This window comes from Cimex lectularius, unplaced genomic scaffold (genome assembly GCF_000648675.2).
Source record: "Cimex lectularius strain Harlan isolate CLEC.00 unplaced genomic scaffold, Clec_2.1 scaffold50, whole genome shotgun sequence".
In the NCBI taxonomy this organism is placed as follows: Eukaryota; Metazoa; Arthropoda; class Insecta; order Hemiptera; family Cimicidae; genus Cimex; species Cimex lectularius.
In genome coordinates, this window is record NW_019392716.1 from 863,286 (window position 1) to 888,843 (window position 25,558).

A 25,558-nucleotide genomic window follows, 5' to 3' on the forward strand; every position below is an offset into this window, starting at 1 on the left:
AATACTGATTTTTTAAAGCTATGCTAGAATGTGAACTTATTCAAAATCCGCGTTCTGACGAAAAGGACCCTTTAAATGAAACTGTCTCAACGGCTTGTTACTCTCAACCTTTGATCAATGAATATGAGACTGAGGGTAATGTACTAGCTGTATTAAAACAATAGTATACATATTTTTTATTAAGATCTTATATATCCCATCGCCATGTGAAGCAACTTCTTTACAGAAACTTGTTCATTTAATATAAAATATATTTTTTTTAAATTAGTCCTATGATTGTCGTACATATATTGATATCTTAATTTTAAAATTATTTTATTTTTATAATAATTCTAAAGGTAATAGTCGTGAACAATATGAAGGGAGCAGCCAAGTTGATTTGCACAAGTTTATTGTCGACACGCTCAACAGAAATTACAAAGATAGAATGCTGCTACTCAAGATTGAAAGTGATTTGGTCGCATTAGCAAAAGATCCAAAGTAAGAGAGAAGTGTGATGTAATACATGGGCAAGTTTAAAAACTTTTTGTTTTGTTTTTAGACGTACAATGCATAAATTTGCTCAAATGTCTTCTTATCAACGGATGCTCGTTCATAGAGTTGCTGCATACTTTAATATGGAGCATAACGTCGACACGTCCGGAGTATCTGTTATTGTAAATACTACCAAATCCACTAGAATTCCAGAAACAAGGTTTAGGGATTATGTCAGGTAATAATGATGTGCCATAAATATTATTAGTGTTTCGTATAATTTTATGTATTTTAGGGACGATCTGCTTTTACCCGAAGAACCAAGGAGATCCATTTTAAAAAGAGATTCTTCATCTTTTGAAGAAACTGGTTCATTTAAGGTAAGCAACCAAATGAAGAACTGTTTTGCTTTAATTGAAACAATACTATACTGAGAATTGTGATGAACTAAGTCTTAAGATAGTGAGAATTTTCTTAATTATAAGTCATTTAAAAAGTCAAATATACAATTGACAAAATTAAATGTATTCAAATCCCTTTATAATTACAGAGATCAACAAAGAAAATATAATTCTAGTAAAAATATTTGACTTGATATTATTTGTCATTTTTGCTTTTTAGATGATGTTAAGATACTTTTATCAATCCTTTAGGTTACAGACATGTATAATATGTATGATTAAATGCCTTTCCCATGTGGTAATCATTAATAAACTTTAGATGTCCTCTATACTTTTGACCTTAGCAGTTTTATAAGGTTTTCACAGTTTTATGCATATCATTGAATATCCATACCCTAATTGCTCGAAAATGGTTTTTCTTCCAAGGGGTCTTCAAAATTTCTCTGGATGAACATTCACAATTCTAACTGAAATTGCACACTCTGAACTAAGCCAAGCTTCTGGCGAAGCTGCCCTTGATATGTTCCCATTAATTGCCCTAATACTGATAAAAATCGTTTCAGTCAGGGGAAAGGATGCTTAACGGTGATTCAAGAAGGAGTAAAAGTTTTGAAGAGCGTGAAGAAGAATACGAGAAAGCTAGGAGGAGGATATTCAATAGAGAGCATTCAGTTAGTAGCATTGTTTTCTATATAAGCCTGTTGTGAAAATCAACTTGATATTCGTGTTCACACGTAGTCTCTTCATTATGTACAGGGCGATGGAGAAATTGACTGCTACGGTGAACAGGGTGATGAAGATGAAGACCCGTGGGGTTTTGAAGTAGGGTTCTGCTGCAATTCCCAATGCGAACATAGTAAACACAAAGAAAGGTTTGCTCTTTTAAAATAAAAACAGTCAATATAAGAATTTATATATTTAATCTGAACATTTATTCTTTTGAAATTGTTTATTACAGAAACCCTCCACGCCTTTTAAAAGTAGAGTCGTATGAAAGTGGAGACACATTAAGGGAAAATTCTCTACGGCTTTCTGTTGCCAAGTCTCACAGTTTTAACGGTTATGATCCTCCTCAACAGACAAGAATATTAACTAAACAAGGTAATTTCAATTATAAAATTTTAAAATTAAAAGTATAAAAGTTTGTTCCATTTTATTTTTAATAGATTCTGGAAGTAGTATGTCTTCTCGCATATCACCATCAAGTTCTGGGTATAAATCACAAAGGTCAGATACCACTTTAAGTGCCACACCATCACCAACAGCAACACCTAATCTTCATACTCAGGTAAAGTTCTTTGTTCTACCAAGACTTCTGAAACGTCCTCAAGATATCCACACAATTCTTGATTCCCTTTTTTTCTACCTTATTATTTGAATGAAAGTTCAAAAGTAGAATATAAAATAAGTTAAAAAAGCAAGACTATTGAGAAGTAGACTTTTCAAAAGAAAATTCCAAAATATGAGAATAGTTTTATTTGGTGTACAGTTGTCTGGGCAGAGTGGTGGAGCACTTTCACCAGAGCCGGACACAGTTATTTGGGCAGTGACTAATCTTGCTTCAGTTCCTCCCGGCTCGATGCTAATACATCCTCAGGTAAAGAGAACTGAAGGGTTACAAAATCTCATATGACCGAGTCCAAAACAGCTTTCTTTTTTATTTGTTATCCGCTCACATAATTCATTTTAATTCTTATCGTTCACCCGATTTAAGCATGCTGAAAATATTTTCATGCCTTCAATTTATTTATTTTTGTTTCTGTTCAATTGCGACCCTGATTTTATGCAAATATTTTGTTTAACTGCTATTTAGAGAAGCATGTTAAAAACACATTTTTTTTATTAAACAAGAACTGTATTATGTTTTATTTTTATTATTAACTAAGAAATGCTTTACCTCCTCCATTTAAACTTTTAAATTCCATGAAAGAGGTGCATAACAACTAGAAGGGGCATCAGTGGCCGCAGCAGCTTCAGCGCTCATCATTGTAAGGTAAAAGTCTCGGGGTTCGAATCCAGCAGTCCTGCATTTAAACCTGACATACTTACAAATGGGCTTCTTTTTTATCCTTTCAAAATCACTGAACCCTGAGGGTTGATATGACCTCTGCTATTGCGAACCCTTGTAAAAAAGACAAAACCAAAAAAATTTACACTTTTAAAAAGGGGTGTATGTTTTTCATGAAAATAAATAGTGCAATATAAGAATGTACTGATGGCACAATTATTTCTATAATTTATAAAAATTAGAATTTAAATTAATTACAAATGTAAATTTTTACCCTTTCATGTGTCATTTATAAGGTGATAAAGGTTATATTGGGTTTTTGGGCACCATTGATTCTTTTAAGTGTTAGGATTGAAATTCATAGAGCAATAGTTCGCTACTGACACTAACAACTTTTCTTTTCTTTTTTTATTCACTCTGATATACTTGTGTATCAATTCTTTACATGTAATTCAAGGTTAATTTTAAATAGATTATTATTATAAATGTATTATGAAAAATTGTAATGATTGCTAATGCTTACTAAAGTAGTAAGAACCTGGAAGAGACTTCTCACTAAGTATTTGTTGAAGATATGTACATACCTTGTCCTTTGCTTTCACAATTTTTTTGTTTGTTTTTTATGTGTTTAAGTTTTTAGTAAACTATTGATTTGTTTCAGACTGGACAACCGTACACTAATGCTGATGGAAGCATTTATCATTATGACCCTGCAAATCCTCCTAGGGTCTCTGGGGACGTAGCTCAATCTACAATTGGCCAAGGTGCAAACGGAGTGGCTCCGTCTCAGGCGACAGCACCTCTGCACAAGCATGGTGAGTGGAATGTGAGGTATAAGAAAGGAAGAGGTGCTAAAGGCAGAGGGAGCAAGTCAAGATATTACGGACATCCTCAGTTTTACAATTATGCGGATTTCGAATACGACCAAGCCTACTATATCCCCCAGGTTTTGTATGACCAGGTCTGTGTGCCTCAGTTCGTAAGTGCTTACAGCTTAGCAAAAGCACAACAAGAGGCAAACTCGATAATATATTCGGTAGAAAACTCGGGAACGACATATTATTATTCTTCACCCACCGTGCCAGAACCTACAATTGCTTTGGATTATTACGATTGGCCTCCTCTTGAGCCTTTTAAACAAGAAAATTTTTCTACCGATTACAATACATATCAAGAGCACGGAACTGGAATACACGTATATGAACACTATTATTAACATTGTAAGGAAATTCAAATTCATAAAAATCTCTCCCGATTTTGTGGTTTTATATATATATATATTTATTTATTTTAAACATATATATATATATTTTAAAGCGGCTGTCCAGAAATCTTAAATAAATTTGTTGTTTCCTGCTATAGGTGTTGTCTATTAGGTCTATTTAGTTGTATTTAATTATTATAAGAAAAACAACGCAATAGAACTCTTGATTCTGGGATTAAAAGTTGATTATTTAAAATTACACTCTGTTGAGGAGAAAGAACATTGCTGTACATACATGGTGGTAAATTGTACACATGACACAATTTTTTATTACACCTAACTGTTGGCTATTTGATCAACAGATAGTATTTTTATATCTCTTAAGAAAATTTATTATCGATAATTATCGTCAATTGATCAATTAGTGTATGCATGTTTGCCGTATAAGGCTTATATAAATATCCTTTCAAGATAATTATGAACTATGTTTTCCTGAGGGTGGGGTATAAGGAGGTATAAGCAATCGTTTTATTAAAAGTGATTTATTTATTTTATTTTTAATATATTACATGAACCAGAGCAATTATTCAGTGATTCTTATGGGAATGAATAAAACTTATACTTATTGAAAATGGTCATCAGTCCAAAAACTAGTTCATTATTTGTATACATTTCTGAATATTAAGCTTTTAAAAGTTACAGAAATTTACCAACTCAGTATTATTATTTAAAATTTTGTGTATTCAAAGATGACTAAAGGCATAGATTCTATTAAACAAAATAGGCAATTTTATACTTAATTTAATCAACTATTAAACTAGCAAATGCTTTAACACTATTACCCTATATAAATGGTAAATATGTTTTACACATTTTTTTTTTCTTAAAACATCCCTAAAATAATAATAATTATTTGAAGAGCCCGCTTGAAAAAATCATCTTTTGACATCTGTTTACTTTCGCATTTTATGGAATAATTTGTATCTAAATTGACTAAATTTAAAAATTTTAGTAGATTGATCTTCATAATTAAAGATTAATTTTAAACAACTCTTATTATTATTGTACAGTTTTATATATACATAAGCTTTTTTTCTAAATTGAGAATCTAAATAGGTTTTTTAATTTTCAGAATCTCTTGACAACAATACTATCGTGAACGCCAATGTTTCTAGTCAACACCCGCCAACCCAACAACAGTCAAACCCAGACGTCGGAAAAACCATCGTAGAAAGTGGATACAACGGCGGAGGCAACGGTGGCTACTTGGCCCCTCCATCTTTGTGCCAACCACCGCCCCCTCAATTCCATCAGTCAATGTTGCAATCCAATGAAGTACCTCCTCCTCAGTATCATCCAGTTGTTTACCCTCTTCAACCGACTCCCGCTCCACCAATGCACTATCAGCAGTACGATCCCCGCTTGCAGGTAAGATAAATGTCTTAAATCTATTTTTTGTAAAAACTTATTTATATTATTTTCACTAGGAGGGAAATCCAAATGGAAATAATGAACTTTCTGGATACATGATGGGCCTTTCTCTTGATGGAAATAAACAACCTGCTGACAACAGACAGATCATGTACTGGCAACCTCATCACTTGCAGGTTAGAATCCAATTTTTTCACATTAAAAATTAGTTACTTCTAAAGTCTATAGATTGTTCTATTTTCTTTCTCAACTATGTCCTTTCATTACTTTGTAAAATGTGAGTGTCAACATGCTTCTTCATATCTTATTAAAGGATAGATTTGGGGTGTCGATGGCCACAATGGTTTAGATGTTGACACGGCATTCATGACTTCTGTAAGGTAATGGGCCCCAAAAAACACAGGCAACCCAAGGGTTCATATAACCTCTAGTTGAAATACCCTCATTAAAAAAATAAAAAAACCATCGCTAAGGGAGAAAGGGGGGGACCAAGTGTATAATTGTTCATATTACCTCATAGTTGAAATACCCTCATTAAAAAATAAATTAATTTAAAAAAACACTAAGGGAGAAAGGGGGACCAAGTATAATTGCAGACGATCAAAAGTAAATTATTAAAATTTAAGAAACCCGTAAATATTGCCAGATTTTAATGATCTTAGCAATAAATGTGTAATTAAGCTAAATCTGAATTGACATAGTTTATGCAGAGAATTAGCAGAATTTATTTTAATACTACTATAAATGGACAAACAGTTATAATGTATTTAAATATAAAAAATATATATATTTATAAATGTATATGCATTATTTTTAGCCACACTCAAACGTACCAATGTACTACAATTCTGGGCCAGGAAACAATCGATACCAAGGACCTCCACCTTCATCACAATTATGTTCTACACCCCAAGCATATATGGCTCCTCCTCCTCCCCCACCACCTGCAACTGCACCACAACCTCTACCTCATTTGCCTCCCGAGCATGCAGGTTTGTAAAAATACAGTAAAACCTGTTTACGTGTTACCAGTTAAATTTTACTTTAAATGTTTCTGATGCAGGTTGTTATGGACCACCGTATTCAAGTTCAAACCCAGAATGTGTTCCTTACACACCTTCTACCATACATATGTACTATACTCCATCTTATAGCAGGTAAGTTTTAAAATTTTAAAACATTTAAATATTTGTATTCTTACTTCATTTTAAATTCAGCTCAGGGATGACCAATAATGGACAAACCAATAGTGGTGGAACAACGGGCAACGGGCCAGGGTATTTTAGCACCAACCTTGCTAATTGCCCAGCGCCTATTGTTGCTCTCCAGTACCAGCAACCCTGTGCTCATCCAACACCCCCTCATACGCCACAGGTATGAATATATACTTTATAAAACATACATTTTTAAAAAAATGTATAAAATAAAATCTGTTGCACCAGGGTGTTTGTGGTCAATTTGCTGTGTACAATGGGTGCTATTCAAACCACTATGCTCAACCAAATTCAACATTACCTGTACCTCAACTCTTCCGTAAGCCATCTCTCCAAGTAGGGGTGAGGTGCGGGTCACCAATGAGGCCGCCGTACCCCGTTTCGCCAACTGTAAAAGAAAAATCACAAGATGACAAACTGCAACCGGTTCCTGTGTACGGATTCCGAGTTTTACCAGGTATATGTCTTTTATTCATCAGACAAAATTTCAGTATATGACCTAATTGCTGTAATTTTTACCATTAAAGGAGATGTGAGACTGCTCGGAAACACTGGTAGATTGCCATTTTCTCTTCCAGCTAATTCAAAGGCACCGGGTTCAAGGAAACACAGGTAATGGCAAATAATGTCCCATTATCACTCTAAATGGTGTATCAGTGAACTTACTAACTTTTGTTTTCAAGCTTTGTGTTAAAATGTACTCACAGCACGATGGACAATTTCTTAGTTCAGTTTGTCAAGAAATCCAATTGCCAAAATAAGACATCACTGTCAATGACAACAAATATCTAAGTTTTCTATTATTGTCATCTGATTTTGTACAATTATTATTTTTAAATATAATTTTTATTATTTTATTGAGATTCTTATTTACTAATTTAAGTAATTGTGAAAGAACAAGGAAACAAGTACCATTATTGAACATAACATTTACAAAAAAATCTTACACTTTGGTAAATTTATATGTATGGTATTGCTGCTGCTTAAGTTTATTGCAAATAAATTTACATCTGACTTATAGATAATATGTGATAATTATGATTTCTAGTAATTTTCATTTACAAATATATATTTAATCCTATAACACAACTCCGTAGTCCATAGTCACAAAGTTCGAAATTCCAATCCACTTATGATGTACAGAGTTTGATTTGACTTGGAATTTCTTTTGACACTTTGAATTCTGACCAATTACTAGCAGCATCTGATAGTTGGATTTCAATATTGTATTATTGATACTACCTAGAAGTTCAGAAATTTCTTTTTTTTTTCTTTTCTTTTTTCATGTTTCTTACGTATCAAAATCAAAAGTAATCGTTGAGACCTCTTCAAATCCGATCTGCCTGGTTAATTTTGCTGGTTTTGTACGTTTTTTGGATGTTATTCAGCAGTGAATCTGACAGAAACAAAACAATGAGAAGTCAATGAAATCAGGGACTCTACAAAGGTGCATCACCTCACAGACTACATTACATCAACTCACTACAACAAATTTTTTACTTATTGCTTAAGACAGTAGCTTATCATTATTCACAGGAATACCAAGCATCACCTGGATAACAAGATTCACAGATAATAGAAAACACCTCGAATTTCAGGCCTCACAGCATTTCCTTCTGTCTGCATACCAATCAGACACTTTCTGTATAATGTGTACCTATCGTCAATGTTATGTACGAGCCTACACATATTTCAGGGGTTTTTTCAAGAAGAATTTTAAGAAAAATTCAATGAACAATAAGGAACATAAAGTTCATTTTGACATTGAAACAAAAGAGAAAAAAATTATTAGGGGAAATCAAAAAATAAAAAAGATAAATCGAATCCCACAGTTAGAATTAGATGGTGATGAATCAGTGAAGATTGCTCTTTCATTATCTTGAAGAACATTGTTATACAAGGCTGCTTCATCTGGTTTTTAAACCATTGGAAATTTGTTAGAGTGGGTGCTTGCATTAGCAGTTGTGTTTCATTACACTTTTGTGTTGACGTTATAAATCCCAGGCCTGGAAGTTGATCTCAATATAGATTGAAATGTCATGATAAAGAAAATGAAAAGATAAAGAAAAGAAATGTACATCACACCAGGCCGCATCTCACGTCTGTAAATCTTCATTCCACTATTGGATCATGTTCTATGCTTTCAATGAAAAGATATTTCCACATTTTTTTTTATTGTCCATTCCTGGTTTTTCTATTTTATCTTCTATAGTCGATTTGTTTCGTACTCATGCCCACCCTAGAACTCAACTATTGCGGCAACCGCGTGAGAGAAAGTTCAGATAGCAAGAGTGTACTGTACTTGGTTGAGGATTACTCATACATGTGTTCTTTTGGCCCATTTCTATTTTTAATAAACACTGCAGGTATTTTCTCCTCATGTTAACATTTCAACACATACATTCCTGATGTTGAATTTTTATACATAATTCGAATACCTGAATTAATTAACAGTATAGTTCATACAATGGAGAATGAAAATAAACCCAATGAAAGGTGCACAGATAAATTTTGCCCACAAAAGTACCTGTCCTCCAGTGAATATAAATGGAACCCTACCACTTTCCTTATTTCGGTATGTTGGACTTTTCATGGATAAACAACTGACTTGGAATCTCCAAACAAAACTGACAATGACAAGACCTCTCTGCTCATACGGTCGTGAAGAGTGGGATTCAACTAAGGATAAAAAATCTCCAATCATTTCATTCTAAAATTCCCCGTCAAATTATAATTGCTCTTTTTTATGGTTCAAATTCATACTATCCATAACAACTTACACATCTCGTTTATTAAAACCCATTAAAACCCACAGTAAAAGATTTCAGCAATTACCGAGCATCCACAAAACCTAATAGTTTAACAGTTATCACTTCCAAACCTACCAGAAAATCCTCCAAGACGATTAAAGCGAAACTGGCCTGGAGACCTCATTAATTGAAGAATGACGAAGTTTAAGTGTGAAGGAAAGGAGTGTTGTCATCGTTCAACTTCTGCAAGTGTCTCAACCCACAAATTCAGCATATAAAAAAAATTATTTACTTACAATATTTATAGTTTAAATAGTTGCAAATACCAAATAAATGTAATGTAAAAAAGTATGATTACTTGTGACAGGTGAAATATTTCTGACATGAGCGATAGTCTTGAAAGTATTTCAAATACTAGATAAAAGAAAAATAATTTAACTTGGATGTAAAGTTAATTATTGTCAGATTAATAATATTAGTTATCTGATTTCATGTTGTGTTTATGATTGAAACATTATTTTGTTAAAAAATATTTATTCATTTTTAGAAAATTACATTGATGGTTTAGAAACTCAATATATAGAATATAAAACTTATTAAACAAAACCAAAAGGTCCTGCAGGAATGGAAGACATAGAACTATGACTTACAAGTTTCAAGTGGCATTCCACATAAATGGAAAATCTACTCATTCAACCTATGAGTTAATATGTAGTGTGTAAAGTGTAATAATGATAAAAGAAAAATAATATTAAAAAAAGTAAAAAGTAACCACAAATTCAGATTTGGTTGAATTAAAAATTTAAAAAATTCTAGGGTTGATAATGTGTGAATCTTGAGTCAGTTTGAGCAAAGAAAACCAGCTGAAAAGAACTTAGGTACTGTTTTGAGTGTTCATACATAGAAAGTATTTTCTGTACATTAAGAATTTAATTATTGGTGCTATAAAAGCAAAACTTAAATTGGCATACTTTACTTAAATATATACATTTTTGTGTTATGACAACTGGAGATCTCTTCAAAATAATGTTTGTTCACAGATCAAAAATATCTTCAAACCAAAACCGAACGGGAGGACAGCAAGCCCTTGAGGTATCTGCACTTCATGCTGCCAGCAAAGCATAAAGTCTTCCTAGGTAAGAATAATTTTGATATTAATTTTGACGGGCGATTTAACATTTTTTCGCATTTCTAGATCGGTAGGTGAGAATCACACGAAGTCATCACATTCTTGACTCGCCGAAGGTTCAATGATAGTGATGTGATAGGAGGGGAATAAAAAATTTCTTTTACAACACCACAAGTACAAATCATTAAAGAAATTGTTTATTTGCTTTATAATACATCACAGTTATTGGATGCATACTTATATCAAATAATATCTTAAATGGTTTAAATAAATTCTGCATGTTTCTGTGAACGTAGTATGTTACAGGGTCTGTGTGTAAAGGACCATAAGTGTATACATTCAAATGTTCATGGCCATCAGTTGCAATGTCTTTCAAACCTTGAATCCTTTTCTAAGTTGTTATGTCGAGTAAATTTATAATATTGTTGATATTGAATAGTAATAATATGTTTAAGCTAACTTAAATTCTTAATTTGAAAAGATCTGAAAAATAAGTTGTTTTTTAAGTATTTTTTGTTTCAGCTGATGACGTTAATGGACATTTCAAAATGTTTGGATTTTAATTACACTAGGTTGTTATTCAAAGAGGTTTTAATTATTAAAAAAAAAGAAAAACTAAAGGCAATAAAATGAAATTTAAAACTAGAATTAGATGTGAGAAATCAATGTAGATAAAAGTATCGGAATTTACATTTTGCTTTTCATACTAAGACATAAATGTTTTAAGTTGTCCAGTAGCGATCCGATTTCAAAAGATGTTTGTATAGTTAAATTTAATTGTATCCTATGTGTTTGTGATAGTTGGCCAATAAAAGGAATGAAATGTAACCGTATTATTGGGATTCAACAAATTAAAAGGAAAATTTAAATAAAAAAAGTTTATTTTCAAAATATTAAAGCTTAAACAAAATTGCTATTTAATTTCAAATAATTTCCAAGAAATACAGGGAGTATGATTATGTGTATTGCTGTAAAAACATCATTTTTGAGTAATTTCTTTGATGTTATCAGTGTTTACTACATAATGTTATAACAGACGAGTATAAAACAACTGGAAAGTTCATCTCTCAGTCTATGAATGTTTATTGGATGCTTATTGAAACGTTTATGTCATACCGATAAAGCAGTAAAAGGATGGAGAAAAAAACTAACAAAAAACGTGATTTAAGGCGGTTAATGCTCAAATGTCTTGATAGAGATGTGCTATTGGGTCATCTGACTTAATTTTATTGTGATACCTCTCTCTCTCTATATATATATATAAAATAAAATTATAAAGAAGAGGTGCTTGTTGATTGTACATTGGATATATTTAATACAAATATTCAAGATATTTGTTATAATGCTATAAAATAATCAAGAGACAAGGAGTTGATTGGAAAAAAACTGGAAGTCTGAAAAGTGAAAACATACGTGGCAGCTCCTGACAGTTTTACCATATTGGTATTTTTCACATTTTCTACTTTATAAAAAAATAAAAGAGAAAAAAAGAAAAATAGCCCGATTACACAAGATCTTGGGCGTAATTATGTTTCTAATTGTGTTTTAAAAATTCTTTAGACTAAATGAACAGTCAAACTAAGATCTCAAAAATTAAAATAATGGTAGTTAATTGCGATAAAAAAATATATGTATATTCAAAGTATTATTCCCTTTGATTTAAATGCTTGATAAAGGAACAAATTCATTCTGAATAATCAAAGTCCCAATGTTAATTGAATTAAAACCTGGATGGTAGTTAACGTCTAAACCAGGGAATTGAAAATTCCTTGGTCAAACATTAAATAGGCTGTTGCAGACACAAAAGGAATATGGATTTGTGATATCTAACATATCTTACTTATTTATTGTTAATGTACCACCCAGCAGATTGTGAGTGCCAACCAATGTGATATTTTTGTCATATAAGATCTGTAAATTTGTGTAAGCTTTAATATGGTTTTAGAAATTATTTGCTGCTGGTATCTTTACAACTGTCACAAAATGCTAAATCCCACCGGTGAAATACCTATTGTCGATCCGGATAAGAAGTCTTCTTAGATTAGTTGTGTCCATATCGAAAAGATCTTTGAGTCCATTGGCCTAAAAGCCATCCACAGCCTCGTTTAATGCCACCTGCCTGTCAAATCGAAACGTTACTCAATATTGATCAAAGATAGAGAATTTTATAAATTTTGTGTAGAATTATTTCTTCCTCGTTTAACTCATGTATGTGGCATGAACAGTCATAAAATGTGTGTACACATGTGTAGACGACTTGTCTTTGAAGGAGGGAATGGATTTAATAAAAATGATATTCTATTTTAACATTTACAGTATCAAGCTGTAATTGACTCATCTGACAGACATTTTTCCTTGCCTTGGTGTAGGGTGGGAACCTTTGTTATTTCAATTTTTTTACATAGCCGCTTGGTGCAAAACCCCTGGATTAGGCATTTCATTTGTTGATCTGTGAACTCTCCGTTCAAGCCTTCATCACCTCTAACCTGTGTGCTTACCATTGTTTGTGCGGAAAAGCCAAAATTTTGGACTTACAAAAATAAATTTTGTATTTATTTACAAATTACAATGAAGTCCAGGTTTTAGGAAAAGGAAGAAAATAAATTTCCCAGTTTATGCGTTGTAACATTTATCTAAAAATGATAGATATTTTGTTTTGTTGTTAATTAGCTTTGGAGAAATTTCTTTAATATATTATTTTTAATTTGTTCTGTAGTAGCATATCATTTCTTTCATAAATAAATAAATAAATACCATTTTTGTTTGTTATTTCGAATGCTTAAGCACTCACCTGAGAACCACCAGTGTTCCAATTAGTTTTTACGTATTCCCAATGAGTTTGTTCCAGGGAGCTCAGTTTAAACTGAAAAAAATCAATCACCAATTTCTTCTTTTATATTGTATTTACCTGATTGACGATATCTAGTCTACTTGAGGTAATTTCTGTTCATTAATTCATAGTGATTTATATTTTGCAATTGTTTTACAAAAGAAACGTTATATATATAGAATAAGAAAAAGGAAGCCAGAAGTGTGAATGAGTGAGCGGAATTGAGAAAACGTATCTATATATTTATTTTGTGTTATGTAGAATAACACTTTTAAGAAACAACTTGTAAATTATTTTTCCGACTAGACTGAAATTTCTGTAAGATTTTATTTAAAAAAAAAAATTATTTGTAATAGAAATGTACTTAATATAACACTGAATTTTACGAGCTCAAACAGTTTCTTCAAAGATGTTATACTATAATATAAATGTTTGTATGTTGAACTATTAATTCTGTTTATATGGAAAAATTAATGTTAAAAATTGTATAATATAAAAGTTTATTTGTTTATAAAAAAAGAGTAAAAAATAATAAGAGTATATAGTTTTTAGAGAGCTCTAAATTTACAATAGTCTTCAAAAAAAAAAAAAAAAATTATACCATTGCTCCACAAAGCCCTCATTTTTTTCTTTTTGTTCATCTTGTAGTACTTTATAAATTCTTGTAAATTTATTATTAATAAACAAAGTGCGTAATGAGTGTGTTTTTGTTGAAAATATCTATTGCTTATTTTGTTTCCGTGAAGTGTTGTGAAACAATTTAGCATGAATGTCTAGTCTTGCAAATTCTATTTTCCGTGACTTTTGTAGTTTTAGTTTGCTGCTCTCATCAATTGCCAAGCCAATGCGAACCGTATTCACTTTGAAATATAGTATGATCATGATAATATATCATGATTAAAACCGTATAAGATAGTACGAAAGCGTTATGGAAACGCCAGGAATTTTTTTTAAATTTGTATTTTCGTGTTACCAAAAAATGGTACAAGAGCATATTACAGAACAAAACCACAAATTTTCAATAAACAGTAAAATTTGAGAGCAAATTGAAAAAAGAAAAAAAAAAGACCACAATCAATAAATATATTACTGAACAAACTTAAAAAGCACAATCATCATATTGCTCAGTCTATGACATATCAATGGCTTCAAAATTAAGGTTACGGTCTCACCAAAAACAGTACTTTTTTAACGGACCAGGGGCCACAGTGGAAATCAAACCCACGACCGCGGAGTCACAAGCTGAGTGTCACACTGTCACCTGCTCTGCTACTGTGGTGTGTACCGCTAGAATGCACTTGTGAGCTTTTCTCCAAAAACATTCTTATATCAAGTATCAAAAGTATATTTCATAATCGCTATCACAATCACTTAAGAGGTCATAGGCCAGGTTTCTGACATGAGGATTTGTGTGTCAGGATAATTGTTTCTTGAAAACAGTTTTTCACTATTTCAAGGACATATTATTTATTAAGATCGCTCTTAATGGTAAGATTGGAACGTATAAAGAACCATTGACGATGGTTCAAAGGATTTTGGATTGTAGGGATTTTAGATACATTGGAAGTTGGAACATTTTTTTGAACCCCAGCTTTTTATGTGTTCAAATGGGTCTCAAAATAGTATAATTGAGTTATTTATTTTCTAGACGTTAAAAAAAGTATTTTGTTCATTTGTCATACAATATTTTAAGAAGTCTGAAGCATATGATTTTCATTCTTGTCTTTTTAGTATGTGTAGCCCAAGGTAGTGGACTACATTAGCTGATGGTAGAGGAACTAGAACCACTGCTCAAGGGATGTGAAATGGGTTTGCTAGTTTCTGATTGAGATGACAGAACCTTTTGAGATAAAGTATGGTGGTATAATACACATAGGTGGTAAGGATAGTTTCAGAAAGGGCAGTAATGTCTTGGTGTATACTGTGTAGAGGATGGGTCCTAAGACACTTCCTTGTGGTACTACTGTATATGTGCAATAGCCTTGAGTATATGTCGGTTAGGTTTGAATTTGGGATCAGGAAATATGTAAAATGGGCGTCAGCTTCCAGAGCAGTCCTGAGTGCTGTACCCGATTCAAAGGCTTGCATCTCTAGAAATACACCAGAGCAGTACTATTTTTGATCAAGAGCAAAGTTAAAAGAGCAAAATTATATTGAATTCATTATTTATTTTTCTTTCATGTCTGGACAATAAAATAATTTCCAGATAGAATTTCAAATTTTTATAGTAATCTGTCACAGGTAATAAGGCTTACGTTAAGACAAAAAACTATTTATTTTCTTATGCAGTTTGATTATGTAGATATTGTCAGTTTCTACCTGACAGACATTTTAAATTCAAACAAGAAGATCAATATTCAAAATTAAAAACAAAAATGCAAGAGAGCCACAAGGTAGCATATTAGATCCCACTGCTTAACTTGTTATGCACTAGTGATTTTCCGAAAATGGAATAAAAATTGCAACATTTGGAGATGACAGTGGTGAGATCAGTACAACCGACCATTCAACAAAATCCTTCAAAAGGCTTGTAAAAAGATAGATGGATGGACAAAAAATAGAGAATCAAGCTCAATCAGTTTAAATCAGTCCATATAACCTTTATAAGCAAAAAAGTGGACCATGTTCCGTCTCTCGCAATCAATTGAACTATTATACCTTGCTACTATTATACAGCTAAATATCTGGGAATGACCTTATTTGCAAAGCTGAGATGGAAAGAGCTTGTGAAGAAAAAAAGGACAGAAATAGGTTTAAGGTACAGACAAATAAACTGATTGATAGGACGCAGCTCCAACCTTACTACCCATTATAAAACATTATTATACAAACAAATCTTAAAACCTTTGAGGACAGAGGTATTCTGTAGAGTTGAACCAAAACCAGCAATTTTAAAATTATTCAAATCCTCCAAAATAAAATGGTTAATATACCTTGGTAAGTATGGAAAAGTACATACTGAGGTCACAGTGGAAATACAAATTGCTGCCGAACACGTCTCGCCTCAGATGGCATGAGAATGTGGATGCGATCAACCTCCTACATAACCGAAACCCTGTCAAAAGGTTAAAAAGAACAAAGCCATATGAACTAGTGTAGTTAAAAATTTTTGTTAAATTTAAAAAAATTTAATCTGATAAAAGAACTAATTACGGTGTTCTAGGTTTGTCATGGTTTAAAACGGTTTTAAATAATAAAAGCACAAAGGTTTTAATCAATTTATTTTTATTAACCCTCAAGGTTATTTATATAGTTTAATATAATAGGCTTATATACAAATTCTTCGGTATGAATACAAAAAAGCTGAAAAGCAAAATTTTTTCATAAATACAAATAAAAAGCTGCACTTTGATAAATTGTATGATTATAATATATATGTAATTCTAATTGTACAATTTCAACCCATTCCTCTATTTTCAACTCTTCTTGAAAGCTGTGGAACAGGGTCAATGGGTAATTGTAAACAGTGGGGTGTAAAACACAACTAAGTATAAGTGGCTTTTACGACAACATATATTGTGCATTTTGCTTTAATCAGTATTATTATTGTTTTTAATTTATAATCTTACTCGGTCATGTTTCTAAACAGTATTAATTAAAATTGATACGTCAATAAATTTTAATAATTACACGTGCTATGTCACAAATGCTGGATCCAAACGGAATCTCACTATTCAATACACGACTAGGTCTAAATACTAGATATAAAAATACAAAGACTACAAACATTTTCTCTGTCTTATAAATTGTACCACAACCAGTATTGAGATATATTGTCTTACTGAAAAATGACTATTTGTTGTTTAATGTTACCATGTTACCGGTAAATCAATGTTTGTAAGCTATAGATATAAAATATGAAAGATTATCCTTGATTTGTCAAAAGAAAAAAAAGCTTATGGGATAAATTTATTCCATTTTTTACAATAGATTGTAGGTTACAATAGCATGGATCTGTTTACTTTTTTAATACTAAAAATTTCAAATTGTTAAAGCTTTATAAATGCAGTTCAACTTGCACTTAATTTAGTATTGTTACAATCATGATTGTAATTTTTTAAAAATCCATCTATTAATGCTTCAAGTTAATCTGAGAATATGGCACTAAAAAAGAATTAAAAATCAAATAAATTATTGACTAGATTAGAATGTAGAATCGAGCACCGAGTTTGACATCATGCGATCGTCATACAATGACAACCGTGCTTTAGATCCCCGTTTTTTACGAACGGATGGCGGGAGATCACCAGGAGTCCTAATCCTGCTAGAAAGTTCTTTCAACCGTTTTTCTTCAAATTCGTCCTCTTGAACAGGGCCGACTTGTCCTTCATCAGCTACAGGGATCAACTGGAGGGAAGACGGCCTTCTCGGAGGCTGTTCCTCAAACGGCGAGACGATAACGTGAGTCAATGAGGCGGTGTCTTCAGCAGGCTCTTCTTTCTTTTTAATCAGTTTCATTAACGACGCGACCAAACCAGTCTGGCCTTTTACTGGGGTATTCACTTGTTTCGGAATCATAAAAGGCTTGTTTTGAACATAAGGTATTGATGTTTGGTGGCTCGCAGTATCTCGCATCAGACTTTCAGATTCTTCAAACAAGTCGCGATTTTGAAATCTTTTGTGCTTGCTTGAAGTTTGTACTATGCACAGTTCTTCACTGGAGTCGCAACTGAGAAGATTGCGCTCAAGACATCGGTTACGCCCTTGATGGGGTTGTATGATTGGTTCTTTGGAAACTGTAAAAACGTATATATATTAACGTCTCGTAAAGTATTACAATTTATTATAATACAAAAGATACAATGATTTTTTCAACTTATAGAATGTTATTTTCAGTTATAAAAGAAAAAATGGAAAAATTCTTACCAGTGCTTAAATAAACAGGATAAGGTTCAGATGGAGATAATGTGATCATCGTCTCAACTGTACCTTCAGAAACACAGCCATCCGCCATTTCTTTATCTCCTAAAACGTTTTCAGGTTAAAAATTAAAATAATTAAATTTAAATTTATTATACTGACCTTGATACATATCAGACCCAAGGAATTTAATGTTGTTATTATTGCTTGGAGCTGAAAATGAAGTATTTGTCTGATTGAAGGTAGGACTTATATTTCCGACTTGCAAAGAACCTAAATTAAAAGTTGATTATGTTAATATTATTGAATTAATAATTTAGGACAAAAAGTTACCTCTGTGCAAGTGGTTTATTCTTTCATGGACACAAAGCACGGTAAGGCGTGCTTCACCATCTTGATCCACACAATCTTCAATTGTTTCCCTTATTGTCGTGGTCATAAGGTTACATTTCCACTCCTGAGGAAAAAGTGGTCTGGCCTTATTCTTTGAAACTAAGACTTGCATTTCTTCAAATGTGGGATGAAGCCCTGTTCGGGGGAAAAAAAATTAAAATAGATGATCGTATTTGAGAGAGTATCAAAATGACTCACCAACTTCTTTTTCAAATGGTAGAGTGTACGGTAGGACATCATTCGGCCTGTTGTAAAAGTCGACGACTCTCATGGCTATCTCCCATAAAACAAGGCCGAGGGCATAAACATCAACTTGTTTTAAAGATGATTCACAATCTCGAAGATTGACAGCGCCCTCTAATACTTCAGGTGCCATGTATCTTAATGTCCCCACCTAGAAATACACAAAAAATTAATACTACATGAGGGGGGGAAGATATCCGTTTTTAAATAAATCATAAATGGAAAGTGTGTGAAAGGCTTGTATTTCTCTTTACTTACGTCATTAATGCTTTTGGTCTCAGCGTGTTGTTCTTCACCTAGAGTATAATAATGAGATCCGGTTATTTTAACTGCTAATCCTAAATCTACTAAACAACAGCTCAAGTCTTCCTTAACAAGAATGTTTTTAGTGTTGACATCCCTGTGTGTTATGCAAGGCTTCCATTTATCTGAAAAGAAACGGAACACTCGTTAAGTCTGTTAGAGATATTTCGCTGAAATAAAATTCTTTACCTTTCTTGTGAATTTCAGTGTGCAAATGAGCAAGACCAGAAGTCGTAGACAATGCCATTCGAATAAACGTGGCAGTATCGAGTGTGTTCCTTTTCAAATATTCCTGTAGTGTACCAAGAGGACAGTATGAGAGAACAAGAGCCAAACTGTTCAGACCATTTTTATTTGGAAATTCGTCACTGCCTATTTTTAATTTAATTTAATTATTAATTAAATTAATACTATTTTCATAATAGTAGAAACATAAGGAAAAAACTTGCCAAGATATTTTAAGAGGGATGAATGCTCCATGAATGGAAGGGTGTAAATGTCTTTTTCATTATAAAAGTACTGGCTGTAATGCATGGGAAACATTTTAACTGCAACCTGCTGACCCTTTAAATGACCAAGCCATACCGTCCCGTATCTTCCTTGTCCTAAAAAATTATTATCTTCTATACTATTTTGCAGAAGAAAAGAATTATTTGAGAACTAAATACTCACCGACAATCTTATCAAGGCTTAACTGAGAAAGTGAATATGAATTGTTTGCTTCCTTTGGAGGAGGTTGTTGTGGTGGAACGTGATTTGTTTTTTTCTTCATTGTTGTTGGTCCCCATACAACAAAAACAATAGTGAGGAAAAGTAGAAATAAAAGTCCTCCACATCCACCCAAGACTATAACTTTCCATTCTCTGTTTTCTCCTAAATCCGACAGTGTTAATTGTTGAAAAGTGTTAAATGTAAGGCAAAGCTTACCCGAATTGTACATCGATGATGACGGTTTTGCACTTAAAGATGTCTCTTCTAAAGGTTCACCTTCTTTTACAGGGCTGTTGAAACTGATATTGGTATTGCATAAGTTTCCAGTGCAGCAACAGAACATCGCGTTCACTAAGCTCTTCCTGGGGTGTGATTGCGGCTGGCAAACAGAAGAGGTGCACTCTCCTTGCCCGGAAATCTCCCAGCAACCTTTAAGTTAAAAAATTGACAAAATATAAACAATAAAAATGATAAAAGTATCTATTAAGGAAGGAAAAGTTACATAGAAAAAATGTTGTTACACTTTTCTTAAGACATAAAGGTAATCAAAATTAACAAACCTGCTGAAAAAAAAGTGATGTTTTCATTTGAATTTCCTTTCTTCCAGAATGCGTAACATGTTTGAGTCCCTTTTTTACAAACCTCTTGATCTTTCTGAATATCATTCTAAAACAATATATATTTTTTAAACATTAATGCAAAATTATAAAATATAATTTTTACACATACGTCATCTATCTCTCGAGCGGCATACACAAGATCTTCAAACAAAGTAGTTCCAGTCTCTTGCGACCTAGCACACACTCTTTGTGCATTCAGCTCTGAAAATTAACAAAACAAACTTTGTCAACAATAATAAAAATTAATTAATCAAGGTTCAGCCCTGAGAAAATATAAAAAATCTGCATTCCATGGTATTTTTAGGAAAGCTCTTGTGATTTTCACTGGATGTCCGGTTCGAATCCGGGACCTTTACCTTATTCTGATGAGCACCATATTAACGCCTAAACCATTGCCGGCAACGGTACATGTTATTCTCATCTTTTAAAATAAAACTTTGGTTCTCTAGCATATAAAACAATAGATAATTTGATATAAATTTTATCAAATATCTTTAAGATCTTATCAAAACTTTAGGATCAACCCAGTTTGGCTGGACTCACGTAAAATTGTACTTTTACCTCCAAATCCTTTAACTTTATGTTTTCAGTTATCCACAAATGGAGCAGTTCTCTGTTTCTCTGTGATGGTTCAAGGCTATGTGGTACCTTACACCTTTATTGGTGATAATTTCAATGCACGATAATATAAGACCACATGTAGCCAATTGTGTGTTTGCAATATCTCTAGGATATCAGCATTCATCAAGGCAGCCAGCTTGCAGCCCTAATCTCAACCCTTCAACCTTTGGGATGAACTCAAAAGATTTTGACAGCGAATAAACCCTTACACAACCTTGCCAGAATTAATAATTCATGGAAACATGGGAGGTAACCCCACAAGATGTTATTCAAAATTTAGTAGTGGTGCATACACACTAAGTAAATGACTGCCAACAAAAGACAACCAACAGCCTCATTGTCCGTGATTCGCTTAGTGTGTACGGGAGGTGAATTAGAACCAACGAAGTGGTTGGTTGTGGTCAAGGTTTGTTCTTCTGGCAGTAACATCAAAAGGGTTGAAATTGTTGACAGCGATTTCACATGGCCAAAAACCTTAGCCCCCTCCCCCAACCTCTTGGTTTGATGAGGATAAGCCAAGGATGGCCAATATATTGTATCAACATTTGGCCCTAAATATTGATTGTCTTCATTGGCCGAGATTTCCTTAGTGTGTACGCGCCTTAACAATATGCCACAGAGATTAGAGATTGTAATCCATTGGGGAGGAGGTAGTACTTATTACAAAAATGAATTTTAACAACTCCAGGTGTTTACAAGTTTATGATTTTATTGTATATATTGTTTTTTATTTTTATTCAACTCCATTTTTACTCACCCCCTATTCCAGACTGATATAAATTATTTAAGAGTGTAATAAAAAATGTCCTGAGGTAGAAAATTGCAGCCCTGTAAAAAAATGAATATTTTGATGTGCATAACTTTTTTTTTTGTGGAGCTACGTAGTTCACTTTGTTGGATTGAGGAACGGGTTCATTTATAAGTATATGCTAGGTCAATTCTCACAGCAGGGTGTAAAGGTAATGGTCTGCTGCATGGTTAACTGCAAAAAAACTCTCCTTGAGGAATGATTGTATAATTAGACTAGCTTTTACTGGTGACTTCGTCCCTGCAGGACTCTGTTTAGATGTACCTTTCTAATGCGATGCAGTGCTAGTATGGCTTTTTAATATGTCTCGTTTCTCAATAGCAATACCATAAATTTATTATTAGAAAAAGATTTAGAAAAGATTAGTAATTCCCGATACAATATTTTCAAATAAATAAAGCCACCATTCGGGCACCTCCCATTTAAAAATTAGTTTACCTATTTATAAAATCAGGATATTTGCTCAATTAAGACTGACTTGGGACAAAAAAAAAAATATCTTTTTACTATAAAAGACATAACTACTTTTGGGATCAGGGGACAGTCTGCCTTATATGCAAATCTAAATTAAAAGACAATTTGCATAATTTTTTATTAGATGGCCCTACTCACTCATTATAACTCATAAGTGGCTTGGTAGCTCATGACAATTCCTTAATAAATTTAATGATGGAGCCAAGTGATTCATTCATAATACATATATTACATACACTAGCTTTTACCCATGACTTCATCCATGCGGGACTCTGTTTTAATGTTCATTTCTAATGTAATGGAGAGTGCTAGTATGGCTTTCTAATACAATGTCTCATTTCTCAAATTCTTCTCTTGTTCAGTTCACTTTGGTCTGTACATCATAAAAAATTGTCCTTAGGGATGGAATTTTAAAAAATCCTTTCTTAGCGGCTATCCATGTCATTATAGGAATGCACTGTGGAAATTTCAGCCCTTTTGAGCCAGCGTTTGGTCTGTGCGTTGTCTGTCAGTCCATCACAGAATTGTTTTACACTTATAGAAGATAGGAATGGAATTTCAAAAAAACATTTCTTAGCAGCTAGCCATGATATTGGAATGCACTGTCGAAATTTAAGCCTTTTGAGCCAGCGGTTTGGTCTGTGCATTGACTGCTACTCAGTCACTAAACTGCTTTATATATCAAGATAGGTAGGGATGGAATTTCAAAAAATCCTTTCTTAGCAGATATCAATGTCATTATAGGAATGTAGTCGAAATATCAGCCCTTTAAATTCAGCGGTTTGATCTGTGTGTTGTCTGTCAGTCAGTCACAAAACTGTAGATTATCTAGTATAGATAATAGGCCTGACATAATTAGTTTTTTTTGTATAATAGTACCTCATGACACACTTTGTCGAAAGGCTGAAAAACATAAAAACACTCCAATCGCTCTCCAGTTTCTGCTCGAGACATAAGGTAATGTTAAACTCTGTGAAGATGATGAGCAGTGAAATGTTACAAAAACAAATTTGAAACATCTCAAACAAATGTTTTGCATTAGAGAAATGAAACTGATTTGGTTTGGCAAATTTCAGCATTTTGACAAGTTTTCCCTCAAATTAACAAACTGTACTTAGAATAAACAACTTGTTAAAAATAAACTAAGTATAAACAAAGAAGAAAAATTGATAAGTTCAGCATTTTCCGTTAACAGTAAATTGTAATTAAACTTACCTTGAATTTGTACAGCGATGAACAAGACGAAAGTTGACTTCAAGACCAACATTTTTGAAAATTTCCTGTCTTTCTTAAATTTATAAATAAACAACTTTTTTTTCAGTCTTTACCACTATCACAATATATTACATTGGTTTCGAACATTTCTGCCAATCTGCTGTTCACAAAAGCAATTTATCACAAAAGGAACGAGGCACTTTTAGTCTGATTTGATGAAGACAGCCTTTTTTATTATTATTTTTTTTTTTTTATGTAAGCGATTTATTCAATAACTTTCAGTTGCGTCCCGTAATTTAGCCATTAATATTGTATAGCTTTTTAATTAGGATGGGGGCGGAGTAATAGAAGTCTGGTCGATGACGGACGTTTCCACTTGCCTAACAGACTACAAATAAACAGAATCGGTGGGACAAATAAGTGATATCATTACTAACAAATCCTCACAACTATCATAAAAAACTGTTTGACGGCCATGTTCGTCTATCACCGAACTAGGACATCATTAAGTACCGTTCGGTCAAAAGTACTTCGGAATTCTGCATGGCAGTGCCACTGGTGCATCATCACCATAGGTCATTTTACGGTCATCGTCAGTTTACACAATTTACCAATCGTTTGAAGTTTAATTACTCATTTTATTTAACTATCATATTTTATGACAATTTTTGTATAGCAGCTTTACAAATGTCTACTTAAAATCCAAACAAATTAAGTAAAACATCTTTTTAATCTATTCTGAACTAAATCTCACAAAAATTTGTTGTACTGTCAACCATGTACTAAAATTAACCAGTAGCTTAGCATTAAGACACTGCATTACATTTTTAATAATATACAAGAAAAAAAATTACTGCTCATTTTGACAAAGGCAGATGTTGCTGGGGCAAGTGCGTATGAGCCTTGACTTAGCAATGAAGAAAATCTGCCAAGTCAAATGTGGCCTTGGCATGAGGCAGTCATATAGACCACCGATTCCCAAACTGCGCGCTGTGCAAATTTTCTATAAAACATATTATTTCAATTAAACCTTCAGCTCAATATGCCGCTGCTCAGACCACTTGACCTATGAGATGACTGCTAAACATGTATTTATTAATGATTATTTGGAGATAATGAGATGCAGTCTGGTGTGATGTAGGTTTAGAAAAACATTTTCTTTATAATGTTAACATTTCGATCTTGTATCATCTCTGAAGATCATCTTCAGGGCTCAATAAAGATCAAAACGGCACGATAAAGAACATTTTTTCTAAACCTACGTCAAACCAGACCACATCTCACGATCTCCAAATAATCATTAATTAACAGTTACTAAACACCACACATATGAATTAATATTATTATTCTTTTATAAAACCCTAAAAACTAAAACTCTGATGCCGTCCAGTCTCATAATGTTCCAGTCTGTTAATGAGATGGTGTGACAACAATTTTTTGAATTTTCCAAAGAAGTCAGGAGTTTTGCTTATTTCATAGATAAAATTGCAGACAAAAACAGAATAACAGATGTATCAATGCTTTTATGAATTGCTAATGAAGAAAAACTATTATTACCATAAAGTTCACCCTGAGGTAGACCAATGACCGCAAAAAAATTTTGATGTATTTAGAACGCCGCAAACTAAAAATGTTTGGAAACTGCTAATATGTACAGATCCAACATATAATATTGGGTTGTCCGGAAAATAATGCAGGATTTTGGTATTAAACAAAAAAAAAGAAACTAGTTACTTTAAAGCAATGTTCTTTAATCAAAATAATTTCCCATNTGAGTAATCCTGTAAACGTAAACAGAATATTTTATATAGATTTTTTTTAATGAAAACTTAAAATCCTGCATTATTTTCCGGACAACCCGATATATGA

The 25,558-nt window shown here is 32.7% G+C and overlaps 2 protein-coding genes across 10 annotated transcripts in view; one reads left to right on the forward strand and one right to left on the reverse strand.

Moving 5' to 3' along the window:
- The window catches only part of LOC106664241 (cAMP-regulated phosphoprotein 21-like), a 32,675-nt gene extending 19,404 nt beyond the window's left edge, over positions 1–13,271 (forward strand). For 4 of the 9 annotated variants that reach the window (XM_014389766.2, XM_014389769.2, XM_014389770.2 and 1 more), the window contains 18 exons: positions 19–135; positions 339–480; positions 542–712; positions 770–854; positions 1,439–1,546; positions 1,632–1,747; positions 1,834–1,976; positions 2,042–2,163; positions 2,365–2,472; positions 3,545–3,698; positions 5,220–5,515; positions 5,575–5,694; positions 6,336–6,510; positions 6,582–6,675; positions 6,736–6,892; positions 6,961–7,189; positions 7,260–7,344; positions 7,416–7,587. In XM_014389766.2, the coding sequence (XP_014245252.1) occupies positions 19–135; positions 339–480; positions 542–712; positions 770–854; positions 1,439–1,546; positions 1,632–1,747; positions 1,834–1,976; positions 2,042–2,163; positions 2,365–2,472; positions 3,545–3,698; positions 5,220–5,515; positions 5,575–5,694; positions 6,336–6,510; positions 6,582–6,675; positions 6,736–6,892; positions 6,961–7,189; positions 7,260–7,344; positions 7,416–7,524 (2,531 nt within the window). In that variant the 3' untranslated portion in view covers positions 7,525–7,587. Of the gene's footprint in view, positions 1–18; positions 136–338; positions 481–541; positions 713–769; positions 855–1,438; positions 1,547–1,631; positions 1,748–1,833; positions 1,977–2,041; positions 2,164–2,364; positions 2,473–3,544; positions 3,699–5,219; positions 5,516–5,574; positions 5,695–6,335; positions 6,511–6,581; positions 6,676–6,735; positions 6,893–6,960; positions 7,190–7,259; positions 7,345–7,415; positions 7,588–10,522; positions 10,619–10,677 lie in introns of those variants that run through there. The other 5 variants (XM_024226548.1, XM_014389768.2, XM_014389762.2 and 2 more) reach the window with 4 other exon arrangements.
- A 3,407-nt stretch (positions 13,272–16,678) lies between these two features.
- LOC106664345 (bone morphogenetic protein receptor type-2) lies at positions 16,679–24,194 on the reverse strand. The gene is made up of 13 exons (XM_014390013.2): positions 23,690–24,194; positions 20,681–20,772; positions 20,512–20,617; positions 20,168–20,380; positions 19,913–20,113; positions 19,690–19,845; positions 19,430–19,612; positions 19,196–19,365; positions 18,893–19,088; positions 18,635–18,829; positions 18,464–18,574; positions 18,308–18,406; positions 16,679–18,177 (listed from the first exon to the last, which is right to left on the reverse strand). Exons 1-13 carry the CDS (start codon positions 23,739–23,741, stop codon positions 17,585–17,587), a joined length of 2,367 nt encoding a protein of 788 aa, XP_014245499.1. The 5' UTR covers positions 23,742–24,194; the 3' UTR covers positions 16,679–17,584.
- Between the last annotated feature and the right edge of the window lie 1,364 nt (positions 24,195–25,558).